Source organism: Lissotriton vulgaris, chromosome 6, assembly GCF_964263255.1.
Source record: "Lissotriton vulgaris chromosome 6, aLisVul1.2, whole genome shotgun sequence".
NCBI classification, from domain to species: Eukaryota; Metazoa; Chordata; class Amphibia; order Caudata; family Salamandridae; genus Lissotriton; species Lissotriton vulgaris.
In genome coordinates this window covers 903,400,287-903,427,539 of record NC_141694.1, presented here as the reverse complement: position 1 = coordinate 903,427,539, position 27,253 = coordinate 903,400,287, and the positions used below count along the sequence as shown (strand labels likewise).

The 27,253-nt window shown below is 44.0% G+C and overlaps 1 protein-coding gene across 1 annotated transcript in view; it reads left to right on the top strand.

Annotated features, from left to right (window-relative positions):
* LTBP1 (latent transforming growth factor beta binding protein 1) overlaps window positions 1–27,253 on the top strand; it is a 1,129,437-nt gene that overhangs the window by 775,309 nt on the left and 326,875 nt on the right. Inside the window, exon 10 of the mRNA XM_086926894.1 lies at window positions 13,165–13,287. Within this exon, the coding sequence (XP_086783020.1) occupies window positions 13,165–13,287 (123 nt within the window). The remainder of the gene's footprint in view (window positions 1–13,164; window positions 13,288–27,253) is intronic.

Sequence of the window (27,253 nt, the reverse complement as noted above, 5' to 3'; positions counted from 1 at the left end):
TTCCATCACCCACACTTTTTGTCCAGGCTCCAGTTCCACCGGGTCAGCATTGTGGTCATACCACTCCTTCATAACTGCTTGGCTGGCTTCCAAGTTGTCAGAAGCTTGCTTCCACAACTTGGCCATTTGGCTCCGGAAGGCCAGCATGTAGCTCACCACGTCCTGGGGAAGCTTCCTGGGAGTCTTTTCCCATCCATCCTTCACCAGGCTGAGAGGACCCCGTACAGGGTGCCCGTACAAAAGTTCGAAGGGGCTGAAGCCCACTCCCTTCTGTGGCACTTCCCTGTAGGAAAACAAGAGACAGGGTAGGAGGACGTCCCATTTCCTCCGCAGGCTCTCAGGCAGACTTCTTATCATACCTTTCAAGGTTTTATTGAACTTTTCCACAAGACCATTGGTTTGTGGGTGGTAAGGGGTGGTAAACCGATAGGTAACACCGCACTCCTTCCACATAGCCCGCATGTATGCTGAAAGGAAGTTAGTCCCCCTGTCGGACACAACCTCCTTGGGGAAACCCACTCGGGTAAAGATCCCCATCAGGGCCCTTGCCACTGCGGGTGCAGTGATGGTCCTCAGAGGTATTGCCTCTGGGTACCGTGTGGCATGATCCACTAAAACCAGGATGAACCGGTGACCAGCTGAAGTTGGTGGATCCAATGGCCCTACAATGTCGATGCCCACCCTTTCAAAGGGGGTGCTAACGACAGGTAGTGGTTCCAGGGGAGCTTTTAGCTTCACCCCTGTTTTCCCACTGGCTTGGCAAGACACACACGTCCGACAATATGTATCAGACGCCACTCTCATTCGAGGCCAGTAGAAGTGGGGGACAAGCCGGGCAAAGGTCTTGTCCTGTCCTAGGTGTCCTGCCAATGGTATCTCATGAGCCAGTTCCAAAAGAAAGGCTCTAAAGCATTGTGGGACCACCAAGGCCCTGGATGAACCATGTCCAGGTGCCTTGGGCTCACTGTAGAGGAGTCCATCCTCCCAGTAAATCTGGTAGCTCCCTACAATGTTCCCTGCTGCCTGGGCTTTGGCCTGTTGCCGCAGCCCCTCAAGAGTAGGACACTCCTTCTGAGCTTTGCAGAACTCTTCCCTAGAAGGACCTCCCTCTACATGCCATTCAGTAGGGATGGGTAGGTTCTCCAAGGAAGCAACATTCTCCCCTGTGGACTCCAGATCCACCTCTGCAGGTGGCCTGTCTGTCTCACGAGGTGGAGATGCTGAGGCAGGGTCCTCCGGCCTCCTGTCCTTCTCTTCTCTGGCAGCCGGCTGGGCCATTGTTCCAGGCTCCAGCGTAAGTGAACTCCCCCTCCGGGTAGTCGCGGACCTTGTGCTGACACAGGCCCAGTCAGGGGGTCCCAACATCTCAGAATGAGTCTGGTACTCCACCCCCCTCCAAGCATTGTGCTCCATATCATTTCCTAACAGGCAGTCAACAGGCACGGCAGGGCTTACGGCAACTCGAAGTGGGCCTGCAATCCCTCCCCATTCAAAGGGAACCTCGGCCACAGGATAGTGGCCCAATCTGCCGTCAGCCATCACGGCGGGATGGAGTACATCCGGGATGACCTGCTCTGGAGACACCAGTTGACTCCTTACCATAGTCATACTGGCTCCTGTGTCTCTCAGAGCCTCCCCTCTACGGCCGTTGATGGTGACCCACTGCTCATACTTGGTAGTATTAGAGGGCAGTTGGGTCTTTGGCACCATCTCCTTTGATGACACCCGGGTACTATCCCACCGCTGCCGCCAATTATGTTAGACCTAGGGTATCCTAGACTACATAGGGTAGCCTGGCACAGTAGGGGGAACAGCTAAACTCCAAGGCGTTGGTTAAGTGCTTACAGGACCCACTCACAGTAACCCAATGATTGACCACTAAAAATAAAAGACGCTACACCAGTTTAGAAAAATACCAGTACCTTTTATAAAAATTCTCTTTGTTCTTTTCTTAGGCAAAATCAGTTTACAATTAGTTCAGCATAAGTTCATATAAGTTTCACAGTCCTCAATACTTTTCTCACTTCAGCAAGGCTAAATCACAGGTACATTTCATTTGAGGTAAATTACTATCAATTTCACAGAATGCTTCTTCACTTAGTTGTTACAGAAGGGAAAACTCACTATATAAGTTCAATGCGCTACTTTACATAAACCTGGCATGTACATTACCCCTCTCCTCTCAGCTTCCAGAACAGCTCAACAGGTTTCTACCCCCAGCAGCGTTCCTCACAGTACTGGCAACCAGCTAGATAGCTAAAAGGAGACAAGGTAAGTTAATAAGGCTTCCTCTTGTCTATTCTATGGCTATACCACTCTTGAAGTAGAACTGACTCCAGGTGATTAACTGCCTGCAGGGGTTTTATAAGGGAGCTCTGAATACTACTGGCACTCTCCGGCCCAGCCTCCAATATACTTGCGCAAAGCACAGGAACCTAGAGGTTCGTTTCCCTTCTCACTCCCACCCTTAGTATACTTATTTTTATGTTCAGAGGGTTGGTAGTCAAGTTTTTCCACTGTTTACTCTTGAAGGTTCGGCATCTTACAGTTGCGTCCGTTATTGCCGCTTCAGGGCTTTACTGTCAGCCGGCACAGCCGCCTCCCGCTTCCCCACGTTTCCCTGCTTACTTTATCTGAAGGCAATCCGGCTTGAGTTGCCCTCGCGCTCGGTTGTCTTCTTCCAGCGCTGACGACGGGCCTCTGTGGAAGTCGGCGTCGGGGTGGGGAAACGGGAAAGGCTTACTCCAGTCCGGGACGCTCCTCCGGCGGGACCGTGGCGGCGCTTCTGCCTCCTTCCGCGTTTCCTCAGGCCGAAACTCCGCCTCGGGTGCACCTCCTCTGACGCGCCGGGTCCTTCCTTCAGTCAGGCTCCGCCTCAGGCGCACCTCCTCTGACGCCGCCGGGTCCTTCAGCGACGACTCCTCCCGTCAACACACGGGACAGCTGGGCAATTCACTCGCGTCTGGGCCAGGCTTGGTGACGGCGTTACACACAGGTAGGAGCCTCAGCCAATTTCACCGCCTATCTCCACAGTGTGAGAGCCGGACTCGGGTGGGGTGAATGTGTCTGTCCTCACTCCTCAGCCAGACAGCACAGCTCTGGTTCGGCGTCCACCTGCTCCGCCCACAGCCTTCGGGGCAGGTGTTCAGGTCACACAAGGATCGCTTTATAGCAGTTTGCGAGGGACTCCTCACAACGCGACCCGGTGATTAGAAATCTGGTCACAATGTCTCTGGTCACTGTTAATGGATGACGTGACAGTGGGGTTTGGTCAGCCTGAAAGGGGGCACTTCCCAATAAAGCAACAGCCGGCCCAACAGGTCGATCGTGTCACTGCTGGTGCGCAATCCTCCTCCTCAAGTTGCCGCTCTCCTCACTGGTCACTCCTGAGACTGCACAAAATGGCTGCTGGTCACTGGCCTTTTATAGAGTGGCCTGAGACCTCTGGAAGCCACTAGATGTTTCTGGAACCTTCCTCATGTTAGTCTATGGGTCTGTCCTCCTGGAATGTCCGTTATGGCAGTTGGTGGACACCATTTTAGGTTCTTGAGTGTCCCTAGATTTTCCAGGAGCTTAACTAGGCCTCACAGAGTATGAGGGGAAAATGGCGTCATAGTCAAGGAACACCTAGCCCCCTGACAGCACTGAAAAATCCTGGTGGATATAAAAATAAAAATAGAAACACTGAGAGGCTAAGGGGGACAAAAATAAATAATGATGGTTAGAACACCCCCAGATGCAGACAGGTCTAACAATCTGGTAATGGAATTTGTGGCCTACGGAATGCGTGAGTACATACTTTCTTCAACAATTTTTTCCATCTGTTGTAGGTATAACCAGTACAGCAGACAATGCCAAGCTTGCAAGAATCATTCCCATGGTAGTCCCAGTGATTTGTGCAATGATGATGACACTGATATTGTTGCTGTAGAGCATCACAAATATCCTCAGTTACATACATATAGACTACTAACCGAAAGGCCTACTGAAAAAACACTATTCACACCAGCTACTTAGAACAAGCATTTGCAGTGCAATAAGTCGCACATTTACGGAGTTTGAGGTATTGGCATTGTAAACGACGATGCCTTTTATTTATGTGTTGTTTTTAAAACAGATCAATTAAAGGCATTGTCTTTTACTATGCCAATAGCATAAACTCCCACAAATTCGAGACCTATTGGATTGCAAATGCGTTTGGTGCTCGTGCTATAAAGAATTTTTTTAAAGCACCAGGAGAGAGCATTTCCTCAAAGCTATATGAGGAAATAGTGCTTGGAGGCTGCAATTAAAGCCTACTGAGTAAGAACACATGTAATAGGGGATGTCTTCATGGGAGGTTAGAAAATGAGACAAATGCGATACTAAGGAGGGACTACTAAGCCTATTGGCCAATGAAAAGCCACAGTTTACAGTAGACAATGACACAAGCCAATGAAAAATATGGGGGGAGAGTGGGCGGAGCTTGAAGTCCATACCTGAATACAGCATGCCTGGCAGAACAACACATGCACTGCCCAGGATCAAACTAAAAACGTGCTCCCAAAGTTAAAATTGGGAAGTCATCCCAAAGAGTATCGATGCTTTAACATTCTACAAAAAACAGACAAAGTAGCACAACTACATGATAGTACCATGATGGATGTCAAGAAAGTCTCAGTGGATAACACAGCGCTGGAAGGCATTCATTGGTCCATTGAGGACATGTCTGGTGATCATGTCAGATGATTTTAACACTTCAATAGGCAACATATCACCACACATCAAGGAGCCACTTGGACCCTGAGTGGGAAGATCAGCAGTCTTGAATGTGGTGTACATGTCTTGGCAAGACAGAACATTCCCTGTTCACTAGTTTAACTATAGGCATTTTGGCCTGCTCTTAAGGTCGGATATGTTTATGAGTATGTGTCAAGACTCACAATTACGTTCTGTGTGATATCGGGTCTTCTCATCCTTCCATTCTGTAAGTCTCTGTGAGTGTTGTCTTTGCGCATATCCTCATTATGATGTTGCATGCCAGTTTCAAGACATTAGTCAAGGTCAATTGCACCTCATTCTGCTAAAATGCAACAGCCCACAATCATGTCATATACTATTTTCGGTGTGTAGCACCAGACAGGTATCAGCATCTCAATTCGGATTATAGAATGACAAAACCTCTCTAAGATGTTTTGTGTCTTTCTTTGTGCTGTGTTGCAGGCCTTTTCAGGTTGTCTTTGGACAGTGGGATGGAATCATCAACCATGGTATCAGTGCAAATACCTGGTCATCCATAGCAAGGAGTTAAGAACATGTTACATATTTTGCATGTGAACAGACATCTAATTTATTTGATTGCAAGTGCCCTTGTGTATCATACATGCCTATAAGTAGGCTTTGTCCATACACACCTCTTTCAAACAGCTGATCGATCGTGCTATGCCTGCAAATGTAAAGTTCATGAGTACTCAATAAGATCTGAATTTTGTGATGCTGTCCTTGCGTTATATATTGTCTGCATATTTATGTTGTGCATGTGTTTCGCGTTTCCGTAAATGTGCGCAAAGTGAGCAAGTCATACACATCTGGCAAGTGTGCAATGCATAGCAACTATGATTTTAGTGAAATTGACTGTGACATGGTAGCTAAACTTTACAGAGTGTCTATTGACTACTGGTACCTCCGCTGCTGTGGTGGGTTTTTACACTAATGTGTTGTTGCATCAGATATTTGGTGGTTCACGTTAAGATGTGCATTTCTTTGTGCTGGCCTAGTGCCTGCACTGTCTGATAGTAGGTCTATGCCCAAATGTAAGTTAGGAGTTAGGTCGCCTCTGTTGAGGTGGCTCTTCTAGTGTGTAAATTGCTGATGCTGTTTGTAGCAGCAGAAGGATCACTGACATAATAATGATGTCATAAATATCAATATAGAAAAATATCGAGTAAAAAATATAGAATACCAAAATATCGACTTCCTATCTCCAAACAGGTAAGTACAAAAATATCGAATCAAAAATATAGATGTAAAAAATATAGTTAGTCAAAATATCGAATTTTTAAAATATCTTAAAAGTAATGTAAAAGTAATGAAATAATAAATATAATTAACTTACACATACTTAAAATACTTAAATAACCTTAAAATTAATGAAATAAATAATTAATTTAAGTTAAAAATAAATAAACATACAATTACATTTTTTAACACATATATATATATAAACATAATATTAATAAAAAATATACTATATTTTTACCATAGGATAGCAGGAGGGTAACATTTACTATTACCACTCCAGTAAATGCAACAGTAGAGAAAGCGTTGGATAGCGTAGGGGTAAAAATTACTATTTCCACTTCAGAGAGTGCAACAGTAGAGAAAGCGTTGGATAGCGGGAGGGTAAAAATTACTATTCCCACTCCAGAGAGTGCAACAGTAGGGAAAGCGTTGGATAGCGGAGAGTTAAAATTACTATTCCCACTCCAAAGAGTGCAACAGTAGGGAAAGCGTTGGATAGCGTAGGGGTAAAATATACTATTCCCACTCCAGAAAGTGCAACAGTAGGGAAAGCGTTGGATAGCGGGAGGGTTAAAATTACTATTCCCACTCCAAAGAGTGCAACAGTAGGGAAAGCGTTGGATAGCGAAGGGGTAAAAATCACTATTCCCACTCCAAAGAGTGCAACAGTATGGAAAGCGTTGGATAGCGTAGGGGTAAAAATTACTACTCCCACTCCAGAAAGTGCCACATTAGGGAAAGCGTTGGATAGCGTAGGGGTAAAAATTACTATTCACACTCCAGAGAGTGCAACAGTAGGGAAAGTAAATACTTCATATATGCATAAAAATAAATTAAATATTAATACCAAATACAAATTAATTAAAAATAATTAACAATTTTATATAATATAATAATTAATCAATAAAAAATAAAAAATAAAGTATTATTACAAATAATTACCTATTAATACAAATTATTTACCAATTAACAATTAAATAATTAAATAATTAAAAATTACAATAAAACAAAACCAATAAATTAAAATCTTTAATTAATTACAATTAAATTACTTCCCACCCTGTTCTCCTATAAACCCACAACCCGCTACAGAAAATAAATTAATAAAATTAACATAATTATCAATTAAACTATTAATTAAAATTAATTACCAATTATATTTTAATTAATTACCAATTAACAATTAAATATCAATAAATCAAAATAAATACCACTAAATAAATTTAAAAATGTAATTTATTATATTTAAATTACTTCCCACCCTATTCCTCTATAAACCCACAACCCACTACAGAAAATACATTAATAAAATTTACATAATTATCAATTAATAAATTAATTAAATTTAATTACCAATTATATTTTAATTAATTACCAATTAATTATTAATTAACAATTAATTCAAAATAAATACCAATAAATAAATTAACATATTTCAATAATTATAATTAAATTACTTCCCACCCTATGCCCCTATAAACCCACAACCCGCTACAGAGTTATATTACGCAAAAATTAAATACTATAAAATTAATTAACTAAAATAAATGATAAAATAAATATACACTTTCACACATATACTAACATAAAAAATACTTTAAAAAATTGAATACTATTAAAAAATTAATATTAACTTACTTACCTCAAATTCGATATTTTTGTTGTCTATATTCTGTCCATTCTATATTTTTTGTTTTCTACATTCTGTCCATTCTATATTTTTGTTGTCTATATTCTGTCCATTCGATATTTTGTCCATTCGATTTTTTTGATTTGATATTAATGCTATTCTAGTCGATGTTTTTGTAGTCTATATTCTGTCCATTCGATATTGTGTCCATTCTATATTTTTAACTCAATATTAATGTAACTCGATATTAAAAACTCGATATTTTGAGTGTATACCGCAGCGGAGAATCTATGGTTCTCAGAAGGAACACTGATCCCTATAATTCTTCCAGCCACTTTTGAGTAGCATTTTAATTGCAGTAGAGGCTGTGTCTGTAATTACTCCATGACTTATAATATTGGGAGGATCCCTGGGTTCAGTTGTTCACAATGTCACCAATACATCAAAGTGGTGCGCAGGAAAAGTCGCTGACAGAGGTGACCTTGGAACGCGTGTGGAATTGTCGGAATTATTTGACCTGATTAAGACAGGCTAGTCAATATATTTTCATAACCTTTACGGGACTTTTCATGTATATTTCTTTCCTTTGAAAGTGGTGGGAAGTGACTCCCTTAGAATTAAAACGGCAAAGTACTTGCCTCCAATGATTTTGAATTTAAATCACTTCAATTCAGTTTCAGTTGTCTTAGTTTTGAAAGAATGTCTTCAAAAAATGTCATCAAAATATTTACATTAAACACAGGCTAAAGCAATCTCTATGTTAAAACACAAATTATTACATTGTTAATAATTATTATGTCAGTTACTTTTGCAGGAGCACATTAAACTCCAGATTAAATTTGAATGTCCTAATCATATATTTTTTTTAACATTGTAAGCAAAAACCTAATTTGACCATGTAGCAACTCCGGTCAAATAAATAAAATATGTTCCACATTATGTAACCTAGTTTTACTGAAAACACATATGTAGTTCTTTAGTGGGATACTTAATCAGTTTCCCCTATCAACTTTCAATGGAAAACTCCCTGGTCTTAAATTCTTAAAGAATTAGTGAATATAAGATCATTCAATAGGACCCAATATTGTTGAACATTTATTGGGATTGTCAATGTACACATGGCGGCTAGCCATCTAATCTCTGAATAGTGCATCTTAAAGCAGCTATCAGAAGTTCCCGCTCTAAGTTTTCGAAACACGCAACATTGTCAAAAGAAATACTTTCAAAATTATACAGAATTGTAGGGACTTAACTTAGCCTATTGCAGGTTCTAAAGGGTGAGCAGGTCTTTTTCATATAGCATTATTAAAATATATTGAGCGTCTTCCACAGTGGGTGTAACTTGTTGGAATGTATGGGGTTTGCTTTTCAGGTTTTCTATGACCAGGGTAACTAAATAAACATCCAGGCAACCTTTTCCTGTCTTCTAAACAAAGGCTCTTTTTCAAGCATTTTACCTCAATACAATTATTTTAATGTTGACTAAATTTATATTAGGGAAGTCATTCTTTGAATATGCAATCAATGTTGTCAACTTTAAGAAGTATCTAGAATACCTCACTGAAGTGGCATCTATCTTACATGTTCTTAATTACTGGCAAATCAGATAAATACAAAACAAAACTACAAGGGTGTATAATGCCTTTCCCTTTTAAACAATTCCCTGTTAATTGTAGAAACCTTTAGCTTCCTCATTAGAACCTATGTCAAGGTATTTGCTTGTAGAGCCACAAACAGGGAGAGTGACTGCAGGCTGGACTGTCAACTTTGCCAAAGGCCCTTTAGTATCAAGTAACTATAATAAATATCTTCAACTTTCCTCCCATTTTAACTAATACTGTCTGTTCCAAGAGCTTTTTGGACATGGACACCACAGCTTTAAGTTGCACCATGAATTGTCCATGACTGTTGAGGTTCGAAGATATTCTCTTGACACATCTAAAGATTGTTGCATTACCACTACAAGCATGTGTCTGACTCACAAAACCTCAGAGTGGTCTCAGCAATAGTCCATGTCATACCATAAGTCTGATAAATGTAGAAGGGCAACAATACAGTGCTGAAGCTTCTAGAAAACAGGGGGACACGAGAGAGAGAGAGAGAGAGAGAGAGAGAGAGAGAGAGAGAGAGAGAGAGAGAGAGAGAGAGAGAGAGAGAGAGAGAGAGAGAGAGAGAGACCCCAACTTGGTTGTCAGTCCAGCCCTCTGGGTGGCAGGATACACATACAATAAATACTTTACATAAACATAAAATCAGATGTTCCTAGCAGGTGTTGCTGTAAATACACATGCTTTGCATACTACTGCAATCTAGTATAGTGCCCGGAAAACAACACTACACGCTACAAACAGATAGATGCTTAAAGGCTAAGTTCTATTTTCCTTTAGGGTTTATGAAAAAAATAGAGCTGTACGCTTTTCTTTAGCAGGTAACTTTGATTTACTAGTTTCCAGGCAATGGTATGCTCTAGTCAGCTCAAACCTCACCAGTGTAGAGGGAGAGAACCCAGGATATCCCCAGTGCCTTAGACTCTCATTAAGGGTGGCCTGTTACTGGATGCAAGATAAAATAAAATATAATAATATAAAATCTGACACTAAGGTTTTTCAAATTCATTAGAACCCATAATAATTCCCTATTATGTATGGGTGACTTAGCATGCAGATTTTGGCTCACTGCCCCTAAAATTTGCAAGTCCTGGTAATTACCTAGCATTTTCTCCCTTTAAATTCTAGCAGGTTTGACCTGTCAAATTTTTACTGGGGAAGTGTTTTGATAGCAACTAATATGTATTTACATGTTGCCATAAAAAACAAAAAAATATATACTTCTGATGTATGCAGTAGAATGAATTACCATACATATCAGTAAATATCAGTCAACTCGCAATAAGGGCCTTAATATGTAGCTATTGTGGAGTGAAGCAAAGAATCAAAACTAACGGGCAACATACTCGTGAGGGGACTTGTAAGAGTTAAAAGGGCAAAGATATGGGAGCAAAAAGCCAGGCGACACCTATCTTTTCATGAGAATTACAACAATTTGTTAATCGTGACTTTTTGGGGGGTAAGTACAGCACATTATTCATCGTGTGCACTCTTCTTACGGCAAATTGACCCAGGAAAAAACATATTCCATGTGAAATAAACAGTTGATCCTCTAAAAGGCCATTTTCTCTCATGGATGTCCATGTAAGTTAGGAAATCTCAACCCATTTGACGACTGAAGGGTATCAGGTGCTTGAGTGCTCAAAGCAGATGAAGTTATCTATTATAAGGCTGGAAAACGTTCTGTCCTCTGCAGGGATGAACATGTTTGAGTCTGCTAATGACATAGGAGCAGTGGCCATGTTGCTCAATGTTGGAAAGTACCAGAAACGTGTTTTAAGTCATGTTTACATGGAACGCCTGGATGTGATTTTTGCACTAGATGCTAAAACAAACCATGATATAAGTAAGAAGGCTTGGTCTTGTAAAATGCTTTTTGTGATTTAATCCATTGTGGTACAAATAAGTAGACGGGCTAAATGAACAAGGTATTGTGTTGTTCATGTGGAGTCAGATGTATTAAAGGATTCTGCGATTACAACCACTGCAGTTTAAAAAATCATTGTGTTTACAAATGCAAAGTCTCAGTTTGTTATGTATGTTATGAAAACATTTTGTGAATCGTAAAATAGGGTCAGTCATCCATACTGAATCGCAATCAAGGGGTGAGAAATTGTGATTCGCTACGGTATGTGTCAATAGTTTGCGACAGCCATTCTGGACGTAAACCATTGACCTATTGCTGACTCCTCAAAGGAGTTAGTAACTGATTTAGAGACAGGACACTTGTCCTTTGGGGGCTTGGTCCCGTATAAGGGCGCACGTTCCCATTTGCGCCTCAGCGCACCTTAAAAGAGGTGCCCCAGGCCACACAGGGAAAGTGCACCCTTTTATGGTGAATGTGCTGCCCTGGGGGCAGCTCATTCAAGGGAAGCAAGGAGAGGCTACTTCAAAGCTACTCCCTGTTTCACAGTGAAGACAGCACCCGCATACCATTTCAAGAGGGACTAGAGTTTCCTTTGCAAGCGGCTGCAGCGAGTGACTGGGCCTCCTTGCAAGGGGATGCTTGGGGGGCCATGGAACCCTCTTTCTCCCCTCTAGAGGGCTGCCTTTAGTAGGCAAACTGAAAGTACCCACGTTTTTGTGGCGTAATTTCAATGTGCCTTCTAAAAACATGTTTACCTCTGCACCCGCGCCCATAATACAGCACAGGGGCGGAGGCAAAATGATTCCCTCATTCCCATGGGGCCACACACCCATGCGTATTAGGGAACACCCTCTTTAAATAGTGCTGGTGCTACATATGTACCCACGTTGTCAATATTACAGAAGGGGCCTCACCAGCGTCTGTGGCTCCTTCTGTAATGCCAAAGTGCCTTGAGGGCACATAAAGCGACCACACATGCCTGTTGCGCCCCCCGGGTGCTTTCTGTAATATGACCCCTGGTTGGCAACCCCAGGAGATGCTGTCACCCGTCCACAGGACCACTCCCTAATGTTTTCCCAAGCAAGAAACATGTTTTTTAAAGCAGAACTGATTCCTTTAAGGAACACGGACTACTTAAAAAGGTACTCTGTTTTGAAAAAAAAACCTAGGTATGGTGCTCTGCTACTCAATGTAGGGCATTATTTCTGTTTGTTGCCAATGACAAGATGTCACAAATTGCAACCCACCTAATTAATATTCTTTAGGCAGGTTGTTTTGTAACCTCCTGTGAATGGGGATTTTGTTAAACCAACGTAATAGAACATAGGTTGCTTAACAAAATCAGATTCCATTTGCTGCAAGTAAGTATGCTTTTTACAAATGGAATCTTAGTACATCTGGCCCCATGATATTGTGCTACAAACTTCTAGAGTAATATCCATCCAGTGGCGTAACAAAACTTGAGGGTGCCCCCCTGCAGAGTACATGCAGCGGGTCCACCCAAGCTCTGGACCCAGTCCGAAGCTCTTGGGCCAGGGACCTGCCAGTGCCATAAGGGACCCCTGGAGTTCAGGGGCCCCAACTGCACCACAGGGCTGCCCGGGCTTTTGTTACGCCACTGTATCTACCACTGTATCGCGCAGGTAAGCATATACAGGTGAGTATATATAGGTATGTATGGATTTTCTATACCTATCTCAACATCTACTTCTTTTTGGATAAATATGTTATCAAGGTACATATATGTGAAACAAAGTATAATTAAATCTGTACTAACCTTTACATCTAATTTCAAGATATTGTGGTAGTCGGTATTTTTACTACAACATTTTTGAAGCATGATGTTTTTAATACATATTCTAGTGCAATACCCTCTCAACAAGCCACGTCCTGAAATATTGTTTAAAGTAAAATTAAAACTCGCAGATACTGTAGTGTTTGAGGTATTATTTTAAAATCGTTGATGTCTTAAGCAGGAACAGTTGTGAATGACACACTTTGCGTGCATCACTGAGACTCATCAATGTGTTTTGCACTTTCTCCCCCCTTCCCCTCTGCAGATATTAATGAGTGCAAGCTGCAGGGCGTCTGCCCCAACGGGGACTGTCTGAACACCATGGGCAGCTACCGATGCACCTGCAAACTGGGATACATTCCAGACCCGACTCTGTCGGCCTGCATCCGTAAGTCACTGTAGAGAGGCGCACTCCAGTTCTGGCACGGGGTGGCAATGCACACGCAAGCTTGCCTTTAGTTGACCTAGCTTTTGTTTTCCCAAAGCTAGATCTGTTACTATGATGTTGTGCTATACCGTCTGTGGTCTGTCGCCCAGGGCCGGACTGGGAACCAGAACCGGCCCTGGCAAAGTGCTCGGCCGGCCCCCCTCCCCCCCTCCGGGAGGAGAGGGGAGGGGGGAGAGGTGCGGCCGCGCTCTGTGACAGGGCCGGTTTTCGGCCGTTTTTGTTACAGGGCCGTTTTTGCAGCATAACGGCCCTGTAACAAAAAAGGCCCCAGGGGCCCAAAACCGGCCCCCAACCATGCGGCCCACCGGGGAATTGCCCGGTGTCCTCAACGGCCAGTCCGGGCCTGCTGTCGCCTGTTCGGCAGCTCATAAACGGGGACACCAGATCACTCCATGGGCCTCATTTATGAGAAATGACACATCGCTGCGTGAAAGCAGTGATGCGTCACTTCTCAGTGCGCACTCCTTGCGACATTCCTGATGCGTCATATTTAATGTATGATGCATCATGTCGCAAGGAGTTACAGATACGTCAGTATTTCTGACGTATCTGTAAGCGCAAAAGTGACGCATTGCTGGAGTGTGTCACAAAAGTGACGCAACTCCAGCAATGCGTCCTTTCACATGGGACAAGCCCCATGTGAAAGGGCCTGTGTCAGTCTTACGCCTGCTGTGAGGCAGGCGCAAGATTTTGACACAACAGCATCCTAAAAGTGACGCTGTGAAATCTCATAGATTTCACTGCGTCACTTCTACGACCCTTCCTTGCGTCAATACGCCCCCCTTGCATACATTATACCTGGCGCAGGTATAATGTGGCGCAGAGGTTTACAAAGTGACGCATCTACCTAGATGCGTCACTTTGTAAATATGGCGCAACATGGCGCATTTTTTACGCCACTGGTGCGTCACAAAAATTGACGCACCGGTGGCGTGAAAGTGACGCACAGCCTCATAAATGAGGCCCCATGTCTTTAAGGACCCCATGTTTCAATCCTGGGCCAACACTTTTTATTATCGCTATTTTGAAGTGTGTTCATCTAATTAGTTGTGTTGATGTGAACCGAAAGAAAACGCATACCAGAATAGAGTTTTGACCAAAGAGAAGTGCAGGGCTGTGCCCCTAAAGAAATGGACTCATCTGGTAACCATGCTCATAAACCTTTACGTACATTAGAAGCGGGTGGTTCTTTGTCGACTCAGTTGCCACAGATGATTCTATACAGAGCAGGCACCCTGGTTGCCTGGTGACTTCCACCAATGAAAGAGAAATGAGCCGCACAGTGGGGAAGTTGCTGCTGGGTGTCGATCTTGCTGAGACACCTAGGATGACAAATGATCTAAGTCAGAATAGTTTGAAGGCCCAAAGATGGGGCCATGCCCTTGCAGACCTTTTGAGCAGATAGTATGGAGTGAAATGTTACTTAAGTTTACTTGCAAAACTGGACCAAAGTTACCTGGAGCGATACACCAGTGCCACATTACAATTGCCTGGTACATGGTTTTACTTTGTTGTTGAGCCTCATGTGAAATGGCAAAATCGAGAGTGGTGAAAGGAGTTGGTCGGAATCGAAAGTGATGATCTCAAACAGTAGAGGCATGACCATTGCGGATCATTTCATGTGACCGGCCAAAGTCTTGGCAGTCAGGCTTTTAATGATGCTCACGACTCAAATACATCTACAACAATCAAGGTTATACCTTGCAGATCCACACGGACTCCAGTTCACCCAAAATGCTTATGGGTAGCGAAAGTGACATCACATACCCTTTGATCTTAATGACATCACAGGACAGGAAGTTACATAATATGACCCCTGATTTTTTCCAGGAAGGCGTGTCACATGACCCTAACTTCACAACAAGTGGGGATTTACTTTGGAGAGTATCTCAAAGAAACACAAAGTTGCGCTATCCAATGCTTTGTGTTTTTTTATCCCAGGGGTGGTGCATGGGTGTTCTCATACAACCTCCCATGGGTTTTGGCGTAAATCCCTATCTGCAAATTTGCGCAAAAATATTATGACTTCGAGTCACCTATAACGTGGAGAAAGGTTTTCATTTCTCCTGGTCGTTCCAACTTTACATGTGTGCTGCATTGCATACAGGGCCGGACTGGCCATAGCGGGCACCGGGCAATCCCCCAGTGCGCCGCACGGGTGGGGGCCGGTTTTGGGCCCCTGGGAGCCATTTTTGTTACAGGGCCGTTTTTGCAGCAAAATCGGCCCTGTACCAAAATCAGCCGAAAACCGGCCCGGCAAAGAGCTTGGCAACACCTCCAACCCCCCCTCCCCCCCGAGTGGAGGGGGGGGGCAGCCGAGAACTTGGCCAGGGCCGGTTGTGTTTCCCAGTCTGGCCCTGATTGCACAGCACACTCATAAAATACTCAAACCATAGTTTTTGTACTGGAAGGGACCCCTTCCAGTGCAAAACCTTTGCTTCAAACAATGCTCATACCATTGCACTATGCGCTAAAGGTGTGAGCATTGGCACATGGCTGTCAAAAGTGCGTCAGCACATGGGGAGAGAAAAAATACACCACATTTCTTTAGATATGGGGCATTTTTTCTCTCGTCCTTTGATGCAAGGCAGTTCAGCAACTTTGGTGCAGCGCTGTCTTGCATCAAAGAATAGAAAATCTGAGCCTCAGTCTCAAACAATGTCACTCACTACATCACTTGATCACTCACTCACACTCACATGCTTACACATAGACACCCTTGCTCTGATATAGGCACGCTCGCTCTCTCACTTAAACAGGCTCTCACCCACAAACAAACATGCAATATACATTTAAAACCACTTTTATCTGTGTTGGAACCCTGGCAAACGATAACAAAAATTTTAAGATTCTTTCAAATCAATGGGGCTCACTCAGGATATAGGAATACATGGTGGAGTTCAGTACTGTACAAAAGCCGTGCATGGGTGATTGGTCCCCTGCAAGAGTATACATTCTGATAAGTGGGAGATAGATTTTTTAATTTAGACATTGAGGGACTCGTCATCTCATCCTATTCACAAAAAGTGGTTGCAAATTGTTCACCATTTCTTTCAATTAGAATACTATTTTGTGAACCGACCTATATGTATAGGTCAGTTCACAAAATACCATATCATAGGCGGGCAGCGAATGACCTCCCTAATTAACATTCATTAGGCTGGGCTCAAACCAGACCCCTCACACGCACTCAAACCATTGGCTGGAACAAAAGATCTCCAACAAAGAGCTCCTACGGCGCCCGTCAGACATTGCAGCGCCAGTCTGACGAGGAGCAGGAGACCAATGATGAAGCATGACACCTAGGTTCCTGGGTGTGTGAGGTCTTCTAGTTCCAATAAGGGAACACCTTGTTCCCTGCTTAACGTTCTATCTCCATATCTTTACACTTACTTCATTATCCATCCCTGGGGAACTGAGTATTCTTTTGCTTAATAGTTGACTGGACACATACTCTGGACCCCGTTAAACATTGTCCACCACTGGTTCCCAATTTTGTACCGAACCCCTCCAGATTACCCACAAGCACCGAGATGGTGGCCTGCAAGGGTCAGCAGACCACCATGTGTAATTGTGTTTAAATAAAGATTTTTTTTTAAACAGACCATTTTCCGTAAAGGAAATGGGACTGCTATTAAAAAAAACATTTTCTTTAAAAAGAAAGGGGCTTATTTACAAGCCCCTTGCGCCACTTTTGCAGCACTTTTAACATGGGAAAAGTGACGCAAAAGTGGTGCAAGGGGCTTGTAAATAAGCCCCAACATGTTTAATTGAGAGTTGGCAGTGTTTCATTGGTCCATTGTCAACTCTCCCTGAAACTTTTCAGGATTCACAAAAGGTGAAGGGGTCCAAAGGGCGTGTCTTCCCATTTGTCAATCAGATTCCACCCACTTAGAGGTGTCGGTATCATCAGAATTGTGCTATCGCAGTTATGATCCACATCATTTAACGCACTTCTCTCGGACTCGTAAATGACCTATTTCATGCCCCTTTCTATTTGCCATTCGACAGGTTGCAAAAGCCCTTTTACGAGTAGAAAGAATTTTCTGACTTGTAAAAAGGGTTTTCGTACATAAAGAAAAGCCCTTTTGCGGTTGCAAAACCTAGGATTTTATGAATCACAGGGTTCAAGATCACAAAAGTGCTATGTACAAGAGACCGAAATTCTCAAATTAAATTCATACATTTCTGGCATGAAATCTGGACCAATAGCCATATTTGGTAGCACCTAAGCTGGGCCCAGTGAAGGCCAAATTTCACAACAATGTTAGGCATTGGTGGATACCCTCTTCTTTCTGCTGTGGAGTGCTGCCTCTTTTAAGATGATTACACTAACAACATGTATATATTTTGCAAAGAATGTCTCTTTGTATATCAAACCTTTTTTTGAAAAGGGTGAAAAATGTGGCCTGGACCCTACAATGGGACGGGTAAGGGCAGCTAGAATTAATAAGACGGCATTATACAGGTCAGGTTATGAGAGAGGCCGCTCTCGCTCCAAATCACTGGAATTAATAATGGCCATCTCATTTGGTCTAGGTAAATCATGGACATTTGTGCCGCTGGAGGAGCAATCTGTGTGACAAGGGAGGCACACCAGGGACAAAAATCTGTAGCTACATTGCCAATATGGGGCAAGGAATAAAGGCAAACTGTCCCAAATAACCTCCAGTGATATTACTATGAGTATAAAAAGGGAGAGAGTAACCCTTTAACCAAAAGGGAACTGGGTCAATAACAACAGTTAAACAAGATTTGTTACCTTGGCAGAAATATAATTAGTGGCGAAATGATCACATGGACCCTCTTTCTAAGATTGCCTACTTCTACATTTGTGTCTACTGGGTAGTGTTTTCATTCATACTTAAAGTGTACCACCCACCTTATGAAGATAGAACCACAAAAGCACTATATTATTACAAATGTAACCTGACAATGTTGCTCACATGTGAATTTTGCTTTTATTAAAAACATATATCAAATATCCTCTGTGTATTAAAAACAATTGTATGTATATATGAGGGGACATATAGCAATATGAAAACTCTGATCTGGGAAGGGAAGCACACAAGAGTGTGAAGTCTGAACATCAACGTGAGAGAGTGCCAGAGGGTTGGGTTCTACTAAGGAGAATGCTTCAACCAGATCTGCTGTATTCCTCAAAGCTCCTCTACCACATGTCCAACCACCTACACCTACTGGATCCAGCACTCACATCTTAAAGAACATGTTTACATGTGGAGGGAGAGACAAAGAGTTCCCCCAAAGAGTGACACGAGAAAACCAGAGCTTAATTTGAGCCAGTGGTTTCTGGTGGTCAGCACCAGCAATTAATTGTCAACATCAGTGCTTGCTACAGTCTGCCACAAAGAGGCGCTGTCTGGCTAATTTGAGATGGCCACAACAACAGTTAATGATTAATTAAGGATACTTTCAAAAGGACTATTAGCTGCCGCCCAAGCCTTTCTGATAACTTTGGGGTCAGAAATAGTCAGAATTGTCACACTTGTAGGAGTGTGATGGTTAGTAGTTGTGTTGTTACCATAATTGGCAGCACTGGTAGTGGCAATGTGTGGTGCAAGCTGGAGTGGCCTCCTGATGAGAGCCCTGGCACTTATATTTATTTAGAAATTAAGCACTGGAGGAAACACTGCTGCAAACTGACGGTTATAGATAAATAACACTTCCTTATAATATATGCTTGACTTATGAAACATTCAAATGTAATCTGTGGAGGAATTGTAATGGTGAACCTACAACCCTCTTGCAAAATCACTAGTCCAATGTGTATTCTGTCCAAAATCTCCAGCTGCTTCACTGCACATAATCAGCAAGGGAGGCGATTATGGAGTTTGAAAACGTTTTGACATTCATCATAGCTACGTTTTTTCGAAAACATTCTGCTCACTGTAACTGCACAGCGATATTGCTGGAATGCGAGGGAGTTACAGAGTTCTGCTCCATTATTAATTTTGCTTGCTATGTGTCTGAGAATTCAGAACATGCTCCCCAATTAGTCTCAACTGCATTGTGTGCCAAGAGTCTAGATTTTGGGTAGACAAGTTCCTGTACTGAGCAGAACTGCTAGTGCTGGTTGATAAGCTCAATGACCAGGGAACTGGATCACCAAACAGGGGACAGCTATCAGTAGTGCAGCAGGTGCAGTAGCATTGAGATCCATGGATGTTAGGTGTCCACTGCACCCAAATTATGCCCATATTTTACTTTTTAACAATTGGAGAGGGTATCCCTTTTTGTTTCTTGCACTAGGGCCCAGGGAACCTTTGTTACACCACTTAACCCCCAGAAGATCTCTGTCACCAAAGGTAAATTGAAGTGTCATAAATATACATTAAAAGTGTGTGGATGGGGGGGCGTGGCTTGCAGCCGAACATGGAGGCAGCCTAAAGGGAGAGCTCCAAGAGTGAGGCGGCTTCCTCCGGCTATCCGGCCATACATCCGTGATAATACAGACCTCTGAGGGAAGGACCCGAGACCCAGGACCGGGCGGAACCGACAGCAGGAGTTCCGGTCAAAATCTGATTCCGGGAACAATCCGTGCTGGAGGCGTTCGACTGTGGCCGAGGTGACGTCAAGGAGCCCCGAGCGAAATTTCCAGGAGAGACCGGGTGGAAGTGCCTACATCTCGGACCCAATCCACCGGAAGTTCCCCCAGCGACGAAAAGTGGGGGTCGGAGTGGCGGCACAGAGCAACGGCTTTCATCTGTAACGGAGGCGGCCAGAGAGTGGACGCAAGCAGTGAAGGAGCCAGGCGAAGTAAGGAGGTGGTGCGGGCTCCGCGAGGCGCGACTTGATTGCAGGCTGCAGACCCGTATGAGGCAGTGTGCGGGCGGACGACATCACCGGCTGCGGAGATGAAGCGGCGGCTGGTGAACAAAGAACACGACCGTGCATGAGCTCTCCGCGGGCATTACTAAAGAGCCGGCAGTGGTGAGACTCCCAAGAAGCACATAATCAAAGACACCACCGGCAGAGGCGCGTTGCGGCCGAGGCTTGGGACAAGGCTAGGTTCTGACTAATTAACCAACAGAGGGTGCTCCAGTAACCAAATTCGGGCCTGGGTCTGCACACAAACAGACTTACTGGCAAAAATACAGATTGCACGTAGCACGACATTTTCAGCTAGTGCAACCACCCATACAGCACAATTGGCCCACTTTACAGCACAGAGACTCAGGAGAAGTGGGGAGTGCCTCACAAACACACAGCGGAGCGAGTGAGAGGATACACACCGGCTACTGGCACTGATAAGGAGCGAGTGAGAGCGCCACTACGGACCACAACAGAGGTGGGACCGGGGAAGTCCTCATCGTCCCCCCTGCCGCTACTCATTTTCTGCGGCCTGTACAACACCCGCGTGACAGCGGCAAACCTCAAGTGGTATCATGGCGGGTAGGGGCACAAAGGGCAACGCGACACAAACCCGCCTAGAGAAGTACGCCTACGATAAAAACAATTCTACAAATGCGAAATCCAGGACGCCCACGGGGAAGCCTACAGATGGCGACGGGGGGAAAAAAATAACACTTGAAGACGTAATGAAGGCCCTGACACAGGTGCAAGCCATAGTGGGTTCGATCTCCACGGAGGTCACCCTGATACGTGCTGATCTCCATAAAATGTCCGAACGAGTGCAAGTCATTGAGGTGGTCAGAAAATTGCTTGTTGAAGATGTCTCGGAGCTACAGGTAGCAATGGAGCGGATAACGGCGGAGAACAAATCTTTGAGGGACAAGCTGGATGACCAGGAAGGGCGCTCACGGAGGAACAACGTTAGAATTCACGGGGTTCCGGAGTCGGAAGACACTAGAGCAACAGATCTCTACGTGGAAGACCTGATCAAGACGAAGCTCCAGCCCAAAGGCCTTTCTACGTTCTTCTCAGTCGAGAGGGCACACAGAGTCCCGGGAGGAAGGCCAAAACCAGGCGCACCGCCGAGACCGATACTGGTGAGACTCTTCAACTACCGCGACAGGGACGCAATCTTACAGACAGCTAGGGTGTCCCCACCCATTAAGATTCAGAACTCTTCTCTTGCCTTCTTTCCGGACTACACAGCGGAAGTTGCCCGTCGGCGGAGAACATTTCTAGACGTGAAGAGGGAGTTGCGGACAAGGAAGATACCCTACTCTATGTTGTTCCCAGCCAGATTGCGAGTTGTAGCAGACAACAAAACCTAGTTCTTCGATACACCAGACTTGGCCCGAGACTGGCTGGAGGGTTGGAGACAAACTGACCCACCGCGCCGATCGAACAGAAAGAACCAGGGCCACCGAGCTGGAAAACCCTCAGGGCCACAAATGACAGGACCTGAAGAGGAGGGGCGTTCGCTGGAGCGGGGCGACCTCAGCGACGAACCTGGTACACAACGATAATCACCCGGTACCCAATTGTGACACGAATGCAGCGGTACCTGCGCAACGGACTGCCACTGGACACTGGGCTGGGCGACCTCTAGGAGGGAATGAGGGGCGGCCGACTCAGGAGGGTCTTCCACCCCGACAAGCAAGTATTCTGTATAAGGGAGGGGTAAAGCACTCTGCTAAGTTGGGGGGGCGGCAGGGAAGCAGGGAGGGGGGGTTGCAGAAGTGGAAAGTTCTTGTTTTGCATGTCTCACTAATAAGAGACCTTCTAGTTGCACTGTTGACTGTTGACTCCTTATGGAAAGGTAATACATGACGACAACAACACACTGGCTATCCAGGGGGGAAGAGGGCCAGGTATGCCCAGGCTGGGAATTTGCTTCCGTGCACACCATCAGTTACATCATGACACACGATACACAGGGTGACGCCTTGGTAGGAGGTCCTGGGGACACACAAGTAGCACCACTACAAATAATGACATGGAATGTGAGGGGCCTAGGTGACAAAATCAAAAGGGGACTGGTTATGCAATGCATAAAGCGACTGGGTCCAGCATTGGTTCTCCTGCAGGAGACACACCTTACAGGCAACTCGTACCAGGCACTAGATAGACGAGGCTATCATATGGTAGCACACTCGGAGTTCACATCCGAATCACGAGGGACAGGTATATTGTTGCGGAAATCATCTCACTTCATAATCAGAAGCACCAAAACTGATGATCAGGGCCGATTTGCGGCAATACACGGGCAGTGGGAGGGCAGACCATTGACCATAGTCTCCGTCTACATCCCTCCAGCACTTCACGCGGTAGCCCTTCCGGCGCTTGGGAAATTCCTCCTAGAGCTACCAGAGGGTGATCTTATCCTTTGGGGGATTTCAACGCTGTAGCACATGAAGCACAAGATAGATACCCGGTACGCTCCCAGACAGCGGGGCACTCACGGTTCCACGACTTCCTAGAGGCACAAGGGCTAACGGACCTATGGAGACACATGCACCCTTCCGCTCAGCAATACACTTACTACTCCGCAACACACAGTAGTTTGTCGCGAATAGACTACTTCCTGTCATTTGGCGACGGTCTCCTCACTATTTTTTTAATTTTTTTTATTTATTTTTGCAAAATACATGAATTAGTCGTTGGAGAGTCATAATTTAAAGAACACATAGATACTATTAACAATCATTACATCCATAAATCAATAATCCTGGAGCTAAATACATAATATGTAAAAACAAATTAGAGATTATATATAATTCACATTACATACATGAACATGCCATAGGCCGTACAGTAAAATGGATGCATATAGCGCTGCTAGGAAAAGCAATTAACAGAAACAGACCATCAAACAGTAGACTCTAGATGATTAGTGATCTTGCCCCAAATTTGTTGACCAAGCTTCTTTTTTCTATGCCCTTAAAGGGCGTACAGACTATGCTCCATATTATGTACTGCAAACCAACGTGCTCTCCATAGTTCAAAGGAAGGGGGTTCCTGCTGTAGCCCCCAAGATGCTATTAACAGCCGGTATACAGCTGTAACTAAGAATATTAGCTTTACATGTTGCTGTAGTAAATCTGGTACTGCCGGCCCCATTTCTACACCTAGCATTATCTGCGTAGCGCTTAATTTAACGGGAACACCCAAAATGGCAGTTAGAAGGTTCTCTATCTGTGAAAGTAAAGATGATAACCGAGGGCACCCAAAATAAATATGAAGGTCGTCCGCAGATATATGTCCACACCTAAAACATTTCCCAATAATATCACCCTGCCATTTAGAAATCTTGTCAGGTGTGTAATATAAATTGAAAGTGGATTCATAATGCTGTGCTGATAATTTTGCCGAAAGGAATAAGTTTGTTGCCATCTCCAGTGAAATTTCTATCTGTATATCCTGCCTCCCAAGTTTATTCCCCCATTTAACATGTTGTTGCTGTAAATCATTCACCTTAGTATTCAGCAAATGACCATATAGGACTCCTATTTTTGCAGCTTTGATATTGTCTTCTATCAGAGGATTAGCTTGTAAATTGCTAGCTTTTTGAGATAAAAAATTCCTAATTTGCAGATACTTCGCAAAATTCTCCCTGGGCAGCTGATATTGCTCACGGAGTTGCTCAAAAGATTTTAAACATCCGTCACTAAAAAAATCCCCCACCAGCCTTAATCCTTTTTGCCAACATACATAAACCACCCTATCCCATAAATCGATTGGTAGAAATATTGGAGACGTCAATGGTGGTTACCAAGAAATTTTTCCTATTCCAAGCATTCTCCTTAATTTTTTCCAAATCTTATATGCGGCCAGCAGCACCTTAAAACGTGTGCGTTTGTAATAACTCCATTCCTGATATAGCAGCAGACAATTTTTAGCCTTCACACCTAATAGCATCTGATAAATTGACTGGCACTCTGCCACATTCAAAGGGCCAACCCCTGTTAACAAAACATTCATGCCTTGAAGCATGCAGGCATAGTAATAAAGAGTAAAATCTGGTACTGACCAGCCTCCTAGATTTCTTGGTAAAATCATATAACGCCCGGCACGGCGGGCCTTACCTCCAGCCCACATAAAACGCATACAAATAGCCTGGAGTTGTGTTAAGCTAGTAGTAGCAATTTCTAAAGGGACACACCTAAAAAAATATAGTATTTGTGGCAAAATCATCATTTTTAATAGACTACATCGCCCTACTAAAGAGAGATGGAGACATTCCGCCTGATCCAACTGTTTCCGCACCCCTGATGTTAGATCCTCCCAGTTAGACTTGACCAGGGTCTTTGGAGAGACCCTTAGCTTAATCCCCAGATAGGTGACTTCTTCACAAACCCGTGGATCCGAGTACTTTGGCAGGTTGGCACAGAGTAACTGGGTTTTAGAAGCATTCAATTTATAGCCAGCAACTGCACCAAAATTTGCGGCAATAGATTCAATCTCCACCATTGCAACTGTAGGGCATGTCGTAACAATTGGCACGTCAGCAGCATATGCTAGGACCTTAAAATGATAGTTTTGCATCACCACCGGGGGGATCCTAGAGCAAGCCTCCAGCATTCTTAAAAAGGGCTCAATGTACAATGAAAATAAAAGAGGAGAGCAGGGGCAACCCTGCCTGGTGCCCCTCTGTATTTGTACTACATCAGACACGAGTCCCATGGTACTAATACGGGCCGTAGGTTGCAAATACAATGTCTGTAGTGATTTTATGAATTCGGGGCCAAACCCCCTTCGCTTTATTACGTCCCATATAAAGCACCATGAAACCCAGTCAAAAGCCTTTTCGGCATCCAGTAAAATTAAACATAATGGCTCCTGGGTAACATTAACAAAATCAAATAAAGTGATCACCCGACGAACATGATCCGCCGTTCCTCGGTGCGGGATGAACCCATGCTGTATAGCGGAAACTAAATTGGTGATTACTCTAGACAGCCGATTCGCAAGGATCTTCAAATAAATGTTTCCATCCGCGTTTAAAAGCGAAATAGGGCGGTAGGACCCAGCTAAGTTCGCAGGTTTTCCTTTTTTATGAAAAACCACAATACATGCCTCACTCCAGCTACCTGGAGGAGCACCTTTCTGAGCATTTCTCATCGTCTCTAAAAGATCTGTTTTTAAAACAGAAGGAAAGGTCTTATAAATTTCCACGGGTAGCTTATCGGGACCTGCCGCCTTTCCCATAGCTAATCCATTAACTGCTATTTCTAATTCATCTGCCGTGATAGGTGCCTCTAGGCTTTCTCTTTCATCCTCAGATAAATCTACCGTACAATATTGCCCAATAAGCACAGTAGCCCTATCTATGTCATATTCATCTCCTTTATACAATGATTCATAAAATTGCCTAAAGACCTCTAATATTCCAGGGGCCTCATTTATGAGGCCCCTTGCGCCATCGGAACTTCACTTTTCATGAAGTTCCATGGCGCAGAAGACTGCGTGGTATTTATCAGGCAGCAGTACGCCAGTTTTTGTGGCGTACTGCTGCCTGATAAATATCAGTCCCTTTAACGCAGTGTTCTGCGTTAAAGGGGCGTGCAATGGGTGTTGCTGGGGGCGTTCCCAGCAACATCCATGGCCTTTTGACACTGCCCCAGATTTACCAGAAATCGTAACTCTGAAGCAGTGCCAAAAGCTTACGCCTCCCCAGGGGAGGCGTAAGGGAGGCGCAACAGGGAGAAATGTCTTTATTTCTCCTCGTATTTCCTTTTTCTATGTGTGCTGCATTCTGCAGCACACATAGAAAGAGGAAAAGCCTCTTGTGATTATTTTTGTACAGAGAGGTTTCCCTTCCTGTACAAAAATAATCTTCCCCGCAACGCAGGCACCCTTGCACCATTGTGCAAGGGTGCCTGCGCTGGCGCAGGCAGCCCATTGTGCGCCGGCGCAGGGGAAAAGGACAGGAATGCGCCGTATCTGATAGATACGGCGCATTTCTGCCCTTTTTTTTTGCCGTAGGGATGCGCAGCAGGAAGGCCTGCTGCGCTGCCCTACGGCAAAAAATCATAAATGAGGCCCCTGATTCGTTGTCTACTAAGTTTCCTCTTAAATCTACTATATTGTCTATCCGTTGCGCTGCTTCCCTTGACTTTAGTTTCTGGGCTGGACATCTACCACTTGCTTCCCCATACTCATATTGAATTTGATGTTTAATAAAGAAAGTTTTTGCACTTTCCTGCGATCATTTAAGATTTATCTTTGCTTTAAGCCTAGCTACTGTCGCCATCTGATCAATTATGTCCGCCCTCACCCGTATACCCTGCGCTAATAATTCCTCAGCCTTTGTTAATTCTTGATAAAGCTCTTGGAGTTTTATCGCCTGCTGCTTTTGATTGTATATACTAAAGCTCAAGGCCTCCCCCCTAAATGCTGCTTTAAAACAATCCCAGACATTGCCCAGACTGCTTGTCCCTCGATTAATAATAAAAAATGTTTCAATCCACTGTTTCATGTATTCAGTGAATTGTTGTTCTAATAACAACTTGCGATCAAAAGAATATGCCCTTGGTCTTTTAGAAGTTACTATATCCATTTTAGAAAGAACCACTGGTCCATGATCAGATGTAATTCTCGGATAGATTTGGATAACAGCAGATTTCAATAATGACTGAGGAACAAAAAAATAATCCAAGCGAACTAACTTACGATGGGGGAAAGAAAAAAGCGTATACCCAGGAGCCATTCCCCTTAAGAAAGCCCATGCATCCACCAACCCATGTACCATAATTAAGGCCTGCAATGCCTTAAACACACGTGGCTTCCGACCACTATACTTTTCATCTTTGTTACACAGAATGTTCGGGGCTAAATTTATATTCAAGTCGCCACACAGAATCAACGGTGTAGGCCAAGTGGCTAACTCAACGATTAAGAACTCCAGAGTTGATGTCTCATCAAGATTTGCTCCATAAACCACACAGACTGTAAAATTAACCATACCTACAACACATTCTGCGATTGCCCATCTTCCTAAATCATCAACTAGAGTTTTACCGGTTGTGCCTATATG